The following is an 11,553-nucleotide window of genomic DNA, read 5'->3' as shown; positions in this document are numbered from 1 at the left end:
ACTCGACACTCTGCAGCTGTCAATCAACGTCATGCGCGGCGTTCAGGGCAGAAAGAAAAGTAGTAGGAGTCACGAGTGAACAACATTCAATAAGGAGGAGATTAAATAATTCAAAAATTATTATTATTACTTTGTTTTGTTATCAAGTATGATGATGGGGGCTACTTGAACTATCCAATTCAAGGAAGAGGATAGGCTATAATATTTTCTTATAGAATATAATTACTTTATTGATCCCAAACTGGGAAATTGTGGTAATTGATTATGGTATTCATCTTGAATGTATTTATTTTGTATGGGAAGTAGGCTATTATATTCACAGATGTTAATGCAACCAAAAATACGACACATCAAATAAAAGTAGAACACTAAATCCAACCTCTACATGGACTTAAAGATAGAAAAGCATACTGAACATTTGTGAAACCCTTAATATGTCACTTTAGTTCTTTTTGATACTCTTAGTCTATGTAGTTGTAGCCTACAAAGTTTGTTCTTTTTCATGTTTTGAATTGTCTTTATTTTATTTTGGTTATATTACTCTGTGTTGTCACTTTTTTCAATAAAAAAAAATATTTTTAAAAGTTTAAAGAAAGGTAAAAAGTTATTTGTTGTTCTTATTAATTAAGTGAAATGTTTTAAGTCTATATCATGCAGTAGAGGAAGAATGAGTTAGGTCTAAAAAATGCTAGAAAGTCTCTATAAAGGTATACAAAAGTATATAGATGAAGAGGAAGACGTATAACAAACATAAATTTAGTAAGTACTCAACATGCAGACAAACAGTCTTTATTGTTATTATAATGTTATAAAGTTCTAGTAGGCCTAGTAAGACCATTTACAAGTGCATTTACGTCTTTCTTATTGTTTTCTTGTGATCTTTATTTTTTTCAACATTGTATTTATTAGCCTTGGTATAAAGGATTGCTGTTTCTCTTTAAATTAAAATGAGAAAAAATATTTTATTTACAATTAATAAAGGGCACAATAAATGAATGAATATGAAATGCATTTCACAGGTTCAGGTCATCAGTCCTTACACATACTGTACATCAGTGAAGAATCAGAGAAGGACAAGTAAAGTAAAATATGATTTTTATTATTAATTCCTGTAAGGTGGGTCAATCACACCTGTTCTTAATGTGTCCCTATTATAACCTGTTTGTTTTATGTGTTGAGTTTCGTCATAATAAAGAATATGATAAATAGTCTAAATGTAACAACACCACAGGTAACTAAACCCAAAAGCACGACTCACAACGCAGTCTTTGATTGAGGGGGAAACAAAACAGTCTTTACTCTTTAAGCAGACACAATCCAAAAAAAAGTGACCAAAGAGGAAACAAAAGGCTTGAACGCTTCTCACAGGGGTCAAAGACGAACTGGCACAGAAGGAAGGGAAACTACAGACTAAATACTAGGGTGAGGGGGAAGACAACGAGATGCAGCTGGGAACAATCAGGGCGGGGCAGACAATCACACAGGTGGGAAACACATGAGGGCAGGAAGTGAAGGATCTGAAATGAGAGGAGAAGTTAGTGACCCAAAACAGGAAATAATACAAGATAGAAATAAAAACAACCTAAGACACTGAGCTGGACATGACACTAAATGTGTTTTGTCTGCTCTCAGTTGTCAAGCAGCAGCTGTGCGTGTTCTCACGCTGCAGCTGAGCAATCTACACCTTAAATTCAAAATCAGTTCAAACAAGAACACTGATGTTTGTAAGTTGTGCTTCTAAAGTGCAACCTATGTCTTTCATAATCATCCAACCAGAAGAAATACAGATTAATGAAGGCTATTTTACTAAAAAGTTTATTCCGTATGTTATCATGGGACAATAAAATTTAAAATTACTCACATTCTCAATTTCATCAAACTCAACTCATGAACGTTATGTGCACAGACTTACTTAACAAGGGATTCTACACTGTAACTGTTCTTTATGAGTCAGTAAGGTTGTTCTTTGGTTGACACCATATGTCAACAGATCATTTTGTAGGCCTACTTAAGAAACCTTTACCTCTCTCCTGAATATCAGGTTAGGTTAGGCTAAGCTAAACTAATTGTATCCACTCCAGCACCAGAACCAACACATCCTGTAGATGTTACAGATGTTACAACAAAACTGAAAAAGACCAAATCATGACAGTAGAGATTGACTTGAACAGAAGACTTCATTAAAAAGGGCTGTTTCTTTACAGCTGTGTTGGAGATAAGAGGCATCCAGAGTATAAATACCAGGTGAGTGTGTTCTGCAGGGTGATAACAGTCATACAGGTGAGGATGATGATGTTATTGGTGGTTCTGTTGGGCGTCTGGCTGAACTCAGCCTCAGCTGCAAAGGTGAGTTTGACTTCAGTTTAGAAATAACACTTAAATTATCAAAATGTTGTTATATTCTCAGAATTTTCATTAAATCAGGTACCCATCTGCAATTTGATAAAAAGAAAAACACTTTTATATTACACATAATCCTTAGTTAATTAATTATCACAAAAGCATCAAGTGACCACTGAGTTGAGTGGAATTAAGTTTAGTTTAGCCTTGTTTATGAAATTCATTAAATTTTTTGGTGTAGTTAAGAAAAGTTAAGTTTCATTGGTTGATCTGAGTGTCGATGTTTAGTTTAACTAAGGTAAGTTATTTAAGTTCAGTTTAGTTACACTATTATTTGAGTTGAGATGGGATGAGTTGAATTTGTTAAGTTTCATTAGATTTGTTAAGGAAAGGAAATGTATGTTTAGTTTAGTGAAGTTTGCTTGGTTAAGTTATTAGGATAAGCATAACAATTTCTGCTTCACTGCTGTTGAAGCTCTAATCTAGGGCCTCTGCAAACATTTACATAGTTTAACCGCTTCCAGAAGAAATCCACCCAAATGCATTCTTGCAAGGTTTTTTTTCACAGCCAAACTAAATCTCTTTTTAATATGAGACCAGCACATTGTCACACCTTTTGAAGAGAGAAGTAATGAAATAAAGTTTTTGAATCGTTTGTGATGTGTGTGTGTGTGTGTGTGTGTGTGTGTAGCTTGGTGTGGTGCAGACGGAGGGGGGGAAGGTGGAGGGGAAGAGTCACAGGATGGGACTGTTCAGTTTCGTTGATGTCTTTAAAGGAATCCCCTTCGCTGATGTCCCTGGCAAGTGGGAGAAACCAAAACCTCATCCTGGATGGGACGGTAACGACATTTAAACATTTCTGGCTGCATTTAGATGTTCTACAAAACTCACTTTTTAATATGCAACCCATCCGAAAAACACTCTCTGAATCAGATATTACCCCTGTTTACAGAGGGATGAATCTGCATTTGGATTGATGTTGTAGTAAAACACTCTCCTCTGCAGATTCTGAGCTTTTAATTCACTCTTCCATTTTCTCCCATATAACGTCTATAGTGCCTCAGCCTAATATCTCTGAACTGTTTAGTTACAGTTAGTTTATAACACCAGGACCGGATTATAGACTACAGTCAGCAGTCTGTCCCATATCTCCCCTGTTCTTTTTCTTACTGGCTGCTTTTAAAATTAAGACTAAACTTCAAGATCCTTTTAATTACATCCAAAGCACATACAAAGGTTACATTTCTGTTACAGTTTCATATTTCACTTCTTATCCTCTCCACTCATCAATTCTCAGCCTCAGAGTGAAACCATGCTCAAACAGCCAAATCAGAAACATTTGTCTGTTTGGTTTCAGGAGTCATGAAGGCGACTAAATATCGTGATCGCTGCCTACAGGTCACACTGCTACAGACAAAAACCCAGGGCAGCGAAGACTGTCTTTACCTGAACATCTTTGTTCCACAGGGAAGTAGAGGTACGTGCGAATTAACATACACACACACACGCTTGAGCACACACACACACACACACACACACACACACACACACACACACACACACACACACACACAAAAGCTTAATAGATTTGACCCCACGGAAGTAAATTGGTTTGGTCTTAAAGCTTGGTAACTTTATTAGTCCATTTCTTTGTGTGAAAAACAAAACTGATTAAAAACTGATTGAATCAGAAGATGGCTCTTGGATTGTCCCATCCCATGAGAAGTAAAGTCATTCTCTACAGGAACATCTGCATTAGTTTAGTCTAAGCTGAAGCTTTATTAAGTCCTTAAGAAAACATGATCATTAAAAAACAAAATCTTGTTAGTAACTTTGACACAATGACCCTTCCTTCAGCTCTCTCTTCCTCCATCAGTGTCCAAAAACCTCCCAGTCATGGTGTATCTGTTCGGCGGGGCATTCCTGTTGGGGGCATCTAATGATGTGGCGATCCTCGGAGACTCTTTGTATGACGGAAAGGAGATGGCCGACAGGGGCGAAGTCATCATCGTCACGGTGAACTACAGAGTCGGTACAATGGGTTTCCTGAGCACTGGGGACTCCCGACTGCCAGGTGTGACCAAAACACCAGCACTCTTTTATTATTGTTTATCTCATTGTCCACATTACCTGACATGTTTTAAACATCACGTTCTCTTTCAGTCTCAATTAAAATCCAATGGTTTTACCCTTAATTTTGGAGTCTGGCTGGGATTGACCTGGTCTCTTTGGTACCTGCTGGTTGTTTCCCAGCATTTGAAGAAACTATCGGCCTGTTTGTTCTCTTATCAGTGTGTTAGCAGATAAACTTTGCTTGTTGTCTCAGCTGCTAAGCGTTTCTCAAATGTGACGGGGTAGACATAATCAAAACCATTTTTTGTTTTCCAGTGTTTCAACTTCTGCATTGGGTCAATTGTTCGAAATAGCATTGTTTCGATTACAAACAGGTGGTGTTAGTGGTAAAGTTAAAGCATAAGAAGGGAGCTGGCTCTTGTGTTGTTTGGATAGCTGTAGGAGATCATTCACAGGTTTTGTAGCAGCTTAATTATCCTATATCTAATCCTCCTATATCCTAGTCTTGAGAGTTTGTTTGCTATCTCTGTTGGTCTAACTTACATATTTTTACCATTTCAGACAATTAACAAGAAACCCAGTGAGTCTTTTTAAAAACATAAACCTCAAACATGTTGAATTGAAGTTTTTTCCAATGCCCCACAAGTCCAGTGTACTTTTCCAATATCCACTGCTACTGTTTTATAGTGGCTCCTAAATAGTCTGTAAGGATGTAGGTAGAGGTAGCATATATCTGAAATTTACTTTTTACGTTTTTTTATGTAGAAGTGAATCTGTGAACGTGATTTGAATGTTTTTTTTTTATTAAGATGCAACTCAAAGTAAAGAAGACAGAGTTGAACTGCCGATGGTGAGGGAGAAGATTTTCTGCTAGTCACTGTTTTAGGGAGCTCTCCTCCAATGGTAGCTGGTCTTTGCTGTGGTTCTTTGTAAGACTGTAACCTGCAGGGTTTGGGCTAGTTTACACCTGAGTGTGAAAGCTGTGGATTCCTCTATGTGGTTCGAAGTGAGTCACTGCCTTATACTGTAGGTGGAGTTTTAAGATTGGATTAACAAGGCTGTGGCTGATTCACCCTGCTAATTTAAGTACATAGTAACAGCTCTGATGTACGGTTGATCTATAGTCTCGGTCAGGAAACAATAACATTCTTTACCTCTCAGGTAACTACGGTCTGTGGGATCAACATGCTGCCATCTCTTGGGTCCGCAGGAACATTGAGGCATTTGGAGGAAACCCTGATAACATCACCATCTTTGGCCAATCAGCTGGAGCAGCCAGTGTTAGCTATCAGGTAAGAACTCTGCAGGTGACCGGACATTCAAATGCAAAGATCATTAACCAAACAGAGCTGGAGGAGTTTAGACACCATCCCTGCCTGATGAGTCCCATAATGGTTATCCGTAGTATGTTGTTGACGATGGAGAATAGTGTCCTTGTATTCCCTTCACCTGAGCTGATGATACCTGCGTAGTGAGTTGATTTAGCTGTAGAGAGACTGTCCTTGTAGTGGAGAATGTGGTTATTGTACATTTCTCTGTGAATAAGAAGTCCTTGTCCTTCTACCTATCTGTCCCCTCAGATGCTGTCGCCCTACAGTAAAGGGTTATTTCGCAGAGCAATCACACAGTGTGGTGTGGCCCTGAGTCCCTGGGCTCATCAGAGAAACCCAATGGCTCTCACCAAGAAGGTCCACATTATTCTGCTATCCTGCCATGTTATTTTGGTTCAAAATTATATATTTTCACGCCTCCATTAACCTGTTTCTGTAGATTGCTCGTAAAGTTGGCTGCTGGAGAAGCGATGAAGACGAGATGATAACCTGTCTGAAGATGACTGACCCTGTTGGCCTCACAATGGCTGGAAAAATTGATGTTCTTCTTATTCTTGGAAAAGGTCTGAACATCCGAAACACAGAAAACACACTTACTGAACCATGACTATTTACCACTTTTAATCTTAATAATTCCAATTTCAATCACACAATTGCATACACAATAGCAATGTGTGATCGAGTGTTCGCAAGCCTGTTTAAGCACCACTAAATTATCATAATTTACAAACCCTGAATCTATTTGATTCAATGGAAAAAAGCTAACAAAATAAGTAATTTGACAATAGTGTGTAATTGACCTTTTTAGGTCATGAAAGAAGCTGAACTGCACACAATAGTTTCTTGTTTCATTTGTATTTTAAATATTTTTTTTAAATTTCCAATAGCCTCTGATGTCACTAAAAGCATTAGATCACCATGTAACGTGAAAACATATCCTTTAATTGTGCCAAATATTTTTTGTCTGAATTGAAGAGAGGGCTTTAAAGCTCAAATAAATGAATAATAAATCCATACAGATGTTGAGCTCTTTCTCAGTCTCGCCCTCCTTCCTACAGGTGTGGTCATGGATCTTCTTGAACTGGCTCCGGTGATTGATGGTGATTTTATTCCAGATGAACCCAGTAAACTGTTTCACAATGCAGCTCAGTTTGATTACCTGGCTGGGGTTAACAGCATGGATGGACATATCTTTGCTGGAGTTGATGTTCCTTCTATCAACAAGAAAAATGCCACCACTGTGTGAGTACTGAAACATAATGGCCTGCTGTATGTTTTCTTTTGCAAAATGATGACATTTTTGAATGAATAAATATGTATGCAAGTAATTAGGATGACTTGACAGGTTAAACAAAAAGTTAAATAAATCTAGATACCAGACTCAACTACAACTTCACAAATGTAATACAGAAATAGTTTAAATAGAAAATGTTAACATTTATTATATATATATATATATATATGTATAGTGCAGAATTAAACATAATTACACCAGAGTAAACAATATATGCAAGGCATTAATTAATGATTACAATAGCATTGATTTAAGCCAGAAGGCGGGAACACAAGATTGTTAAATACTTTTAAACATCAGGCAGGCATCAGAGAAAAAAAAGGAAGTTATTGTTGAGAAAATTATATTTCTTCAGGATGTTACAGTGATGATAATCCCCTGGCTTTTTTCTTGTACTTTTAGAATCATTTTTTGCGTGAGTACACAGGCTTGAGTATAGTGACACTTGCCTGAGACCAGGTTATAATGCAATAAGACAATTACGAATTATCATAGTACATACAAAGAGATTTGCAGCTGACGAGGACAACTGACACCTGACGCTCTTGAATTTGTCACATTAAAACTTAACATGTTTGATAACTCTCTTTACTTGTTTTTTGAAAGAAAGATTATTGTCAAGTATAATTCCCTTATATTTAACATGAGTCACAGATGTGATGACTTCACCACTGATTCAAATGTCATGATTAACTGAATTATTTGTCCTTGCTGTATATTACATGCAGACTGTTTTGTTTAAATCAATAATCAAGAAGAAGAAAGTTTCCCAATCTGACACCCTACTAGCAACTGTCAGTTTGGCTCAAGCTTGATTAAAAATAGTATTAAAAAAAACATGTGTTACGGTTTTTATTTAAAGGTCTATATAAACTATTCATTTTTAGATGCAACTCAGCTTGATTGACAGGAAATGTTGGAAGAGATAGCTGGGAATGAAATGCATCAAATAGCGACAGGATTGGGAGTCATTTGACCAGTTGCGACATGAACGGATGCTGTGTGCATGGGACACTCGCTGTACCAATTGAGCCAAACCAGTCCCACAACTATTTCTGAGCTAACAAAGTTCTTAAAACTGGATGGATTGTAATGTGTTCTTTGAAGCATGACAACCAATAGTCCCTGTGATATTTTGGGATTGAAAGCAACAGTTTGAGAGATGTAGTAGAAATGTTGTTGTTGTGTAACCCGCTCTGGCGTGTCCGTCTTTGAGGTCTTCAGGGAGCAGGTGAGAGGTCTGCTGAATGGTCTGACGAAGGAGAAGGGGAATGCTGCTGTCTCCTCCGCCTACAGTGTTTACACGGCTCACTGGGGTTCAGCTCCTGAGCAGGCTGTAGTGAAAAAGACTGTGGCTGACATTGAGACTGACTTCCTGTTCTTGGTTCCCACTCAGATTGCCCTTCAGCTCCACGCAAACAACACAAGGTCAGTTCCCTCACTGGTGTAAAATAATGTTCTTTTTTGTCCTGTTCTTAAATGTGTTGCTTTATCCCCACAAGTATGTCATGATCATGATCATTCTAAACAGCTCATATCCGATACAATCAGGACTCTCGTACAGCCTACAAGCAGCAAAGCAAATATATACAGTGGGAGTACTAAACACAGTTGCTTAGTCACCAATTATTTTTTTGGCAAGCATATAAGATAAATTTTGCCATTTCGTCATGCAGTGGCCATCTCTTTTTTTGAGCCAGAAGTGCCTGTTTTTGAACAAGAGGGAGGATACACATCGTTGCATCCTTTGTCAGTTTGAGGGGTTCTTGTTGTTATGATTTATCAATAACACAGTAAACTGCTCTTTTGTATATTGTACATTTTCAAGACCATGATTTACAAAATGAACATTAAAGCTAGTAATTAAGGCCTTAAGCTCATCTTTTTGTCTCTTTTAACCATTCAACATATCACTCATAGTGAATCTTATCCTCCAAAAGTGTTAATAAGTAAGCTGAGGCCCGTCATTTGTCACTGATCCCTGGCAGCTGTTAGAGGCACTAAACATGAATTTAAACAAATAAGAAATCTTGATGCTGATGGTCTGGTTTTCTTTTGTAAATATTTTTGTAGAGGCATTCAGATTACATTTATTCTGTAACATAACAAAAAAAAACTCCTCACAGTAGCTTAAGGGGTCACACAAATTATGTAATTTTGATGTCTGTTTTCTTCTTCTCGATTCGGTGTCTGGGTCATCTTGTTTTACATCATACAAGTCTACATAGTTACTGTTAAAAACATGTACTTTTTAATGCAGTAGTTTCACATTTTTGATTTCTTTATACAGTTTTTACACTTAAATACTTGAAGAGGTTTATCAATTTATACCGATGATTTGTTATGAATTGTTCCGTTTCCTTTTGTGCGTTTGTGTTGTTTGACCCTCAGTGGAGCCCGTACTTACTCCTACCTGTTCAACATGAAGACTCGTATCCCAGGATTCCCTCGCTGGGTAGAGGCGGAGCATGCTGAGGACCTTCAGTACCTGTTTGGGAAACCCTTCGCCACCCCGCTGGTCTACTTCCCCCGACACAGAGACCTGTCTGGGTACATGATCGCATACTGGACCAACTTCGCCAGGACCGGGTAAACTCCCAGCTTGCACTGCAAACATACACGTCAACACAAAAAGGTCAACACAACCATGTCTGTCTCTGACAGAGGTTCAAATGACTAGGACTAGACAAGTTGATTAATCTTTAAGGGTCCACTGGTCCAGATCCTGTTTGAACTGGTTTTGATTAGATTGTAGTATGAATAACATATCCAGACATATATAAGGACCCATAAGTGCAGGCTCACACATGGCAGGATATAATAAAAAAGTCAGAGTTTATTTTAACAGTCCAGGTTGGTACACAGTTAATCCAAACATTTAGAAGCAAATAATCTAAAACAGGTAGGTGTAAAGAACAAGTAAATCAAAGGAGAAGCAGGATCTGAAAGACTGAGGCAAAGAAGACTGAACTGGTATGTAGTGGTTTGAACCAGTAGTCTGACCTGGTTTGAAAAAGTCTGGACTGGTTAGAGATAGTCAGTGTTTGAAAAAGAAGAAAGTAGTTTGAACTATTTGAATTTCAAAACTGATTAAAGAAATTTAAATTACATAAAGAAGTCTGTTTTGAAATAGTTTGAACTACTTTGAAGCATTCTCAAGTAATCTGAACTGGCAAAAAGTAGACTAAACCGGCTTTGTGCTGTTCTGACCAAATGCGATTGAACAAGGCCTCATTGATGTGGATTAATGACAACAGATCTGAAACTTGTGTAAACTCTCACTATTCTCCCTTACAGTAATCCCAATACAGGCGAGAGTAGAGTCCCAGTGGCCTGGCCTCCATTCACCAAATACCACCAACCTTACCTGACCATCAACAACAAGATCAGCAAGTCCTCCATTGGGTAATACACGATACTGTTTTACTCTACGTGACAACCTCCCTTTGCTACCACTACTACTGTTACTCTACTTGACATTATGTACTCTATGATGCTTCAAGATAATCTACTCAAGTGTACTGATCTTATTCACCTTACTACCTTCTTACCTGTGTTTTTTTCTTTAATTGTTTCTCTTTATCCTCAACACCTTATTTTTTGTTTAATATTTTTCAGTCCTACCATAATTGATCATCATACTTCACTTTATCCTACTCCCCTAGCTTACTAGACCTGTCTTTAGTCTAATTTCTCTTCTGTTTTACTGTATTTTATTGAGATGGTAACAACATGTTTTGAGAGATGAAGTCAGAAGACATTTGAGACAGACGTTTTTTAATTCATGTTTGTCATCCCTTTAGCTTTGACCTGAGATCTTATTACGTCAACTATTGGACCCAAACCTACAACTCTTTCCCATCCATCAAGAGGGAAGAAAAAGAATAGGCAGGTGGAGGAATGAAGAAGAAAAATAATTGGAAAACTGATTCTACTGTCTGTTAAAAAATGTTTTGTAATTGGCTCAGTCTGACTGTGCTACTGTACTTTTGAAAGTTCTTTCCCTCAGTTGAAACACTGTTTATTGCAAACTGCTGGAATTAACAGGTGTTGTATCATTAAGAGTAAAAAAAAGAATGGTTTTTGAAAAGAAATAAAATACACATTTATGAAGTTATTACATCAGAATCAGACTGATTAACAACCACTGAACTGTGTTTTCTTCTTCTATCTGTAATACATTATGCTAAAATGGGACCTTTTCATTTCTCCACTTAAAGAGGACATATTATACCTCTTTTTTACCTTTTCAAACAGTCCCCTGTGGTCTAAATGAAACATCTGTGCTGTGCTTTGGTCAAAATATAACATGAATCGAGCACCACAGGTTTGTGATCCTGTATAAACCAGTTCTCTCAGAACGCTCTGTTTTGGTGTGTGTGTCTCTTTAAATGCAATGAGGCCTGCCCCTGAGTTTTCCCGGTAGACATCACTCCTTCGCTGGCGTGAATAAAAATGACAGACCTGTGCAAAAGTCTTTCTCTTGGCTGGGGGTAGAGTCCATGGGTGGAGATA

General features: G+C 37.6%; 1 protein-coding gene across 1 annotated transcript; it reads left to right on the top strand.

Annotated features, from left to right (window-relative positions):
- Positions 1-2,212: 2,212 nt before the first annotated feature.
- On the top strand, positions 2,213-11,158 carry LOC109995881 (bile salt-activated lipase). Its single transcript, XM_020649761.3, has 12 exons — positions 2,213-2,346; positions 3,032-3,179; positions 3,698-3,817; positions 4,217-4,414; positions 5,575-5,705; positions 5,994-6,101; positions 6,184-6,307; positions 6,803-6,986; positions 8,263-8,466; positions 9,430-9,627; positions 10,336-10,443; positions 10,842-11,158. Exons 1-12 carry the CDS (start codon positions 2,287-2,289, stop codon positions 10,924-10,926), a joined length of 1,668 nt encoding a protein of 555 aa, XP_020505417.2. The 5' UTR covers positions 2,213-2,286; the 3' UTR covers positions 10,927-11,158.
- Positions 11,159-11,553: the final 395 nt, after the last annotated feature.

The sequence above is a fragment of the Labrus bergylta genome, chromosome 2 (assembly GCF_963930695.1).
Source record: "Labrus bergylta chromosome 2, fLabBer1.1, whole genome shotgun sequence".
In the NCBI taxonomy this organism is placed as follows: domain Eukaryota; kingdom Metazoa; phylum Chordata; class Actinopteri; order Labriformes; family Labridae; genus Labrus; species Labrus bergylta.
Note: the sequence above shows the minus strand (reverse complement) of the source record. Positions and strands in the feature narration are given on the sequence as shown.

Bases quoted from the DNA above. Each gene is read 5' to 3' on its own strand.
- LOC109995881 (XM_020649761.3), top strand. From the start codon at position 2,287: ATGATGATGTTATTGGTGGTTCTGTTGGGCGTCTGGCTGAACTCAGCC. The intron at 2,347-3,031 runs GTGAGTTTGACT...GTGTGTGTGTAG, and splicing joins ACTCAGCCTCAGCTGCAAAG to CTTGGTGTGGTGCAGACGGA. The intron at 9,628-10,335 runs GTAAACTCCCAG...TCTCCCTTACAG, and splicing joins ACCAACTTCGCCAGGACCGG to TAATCCCAATACAGGCGAGA.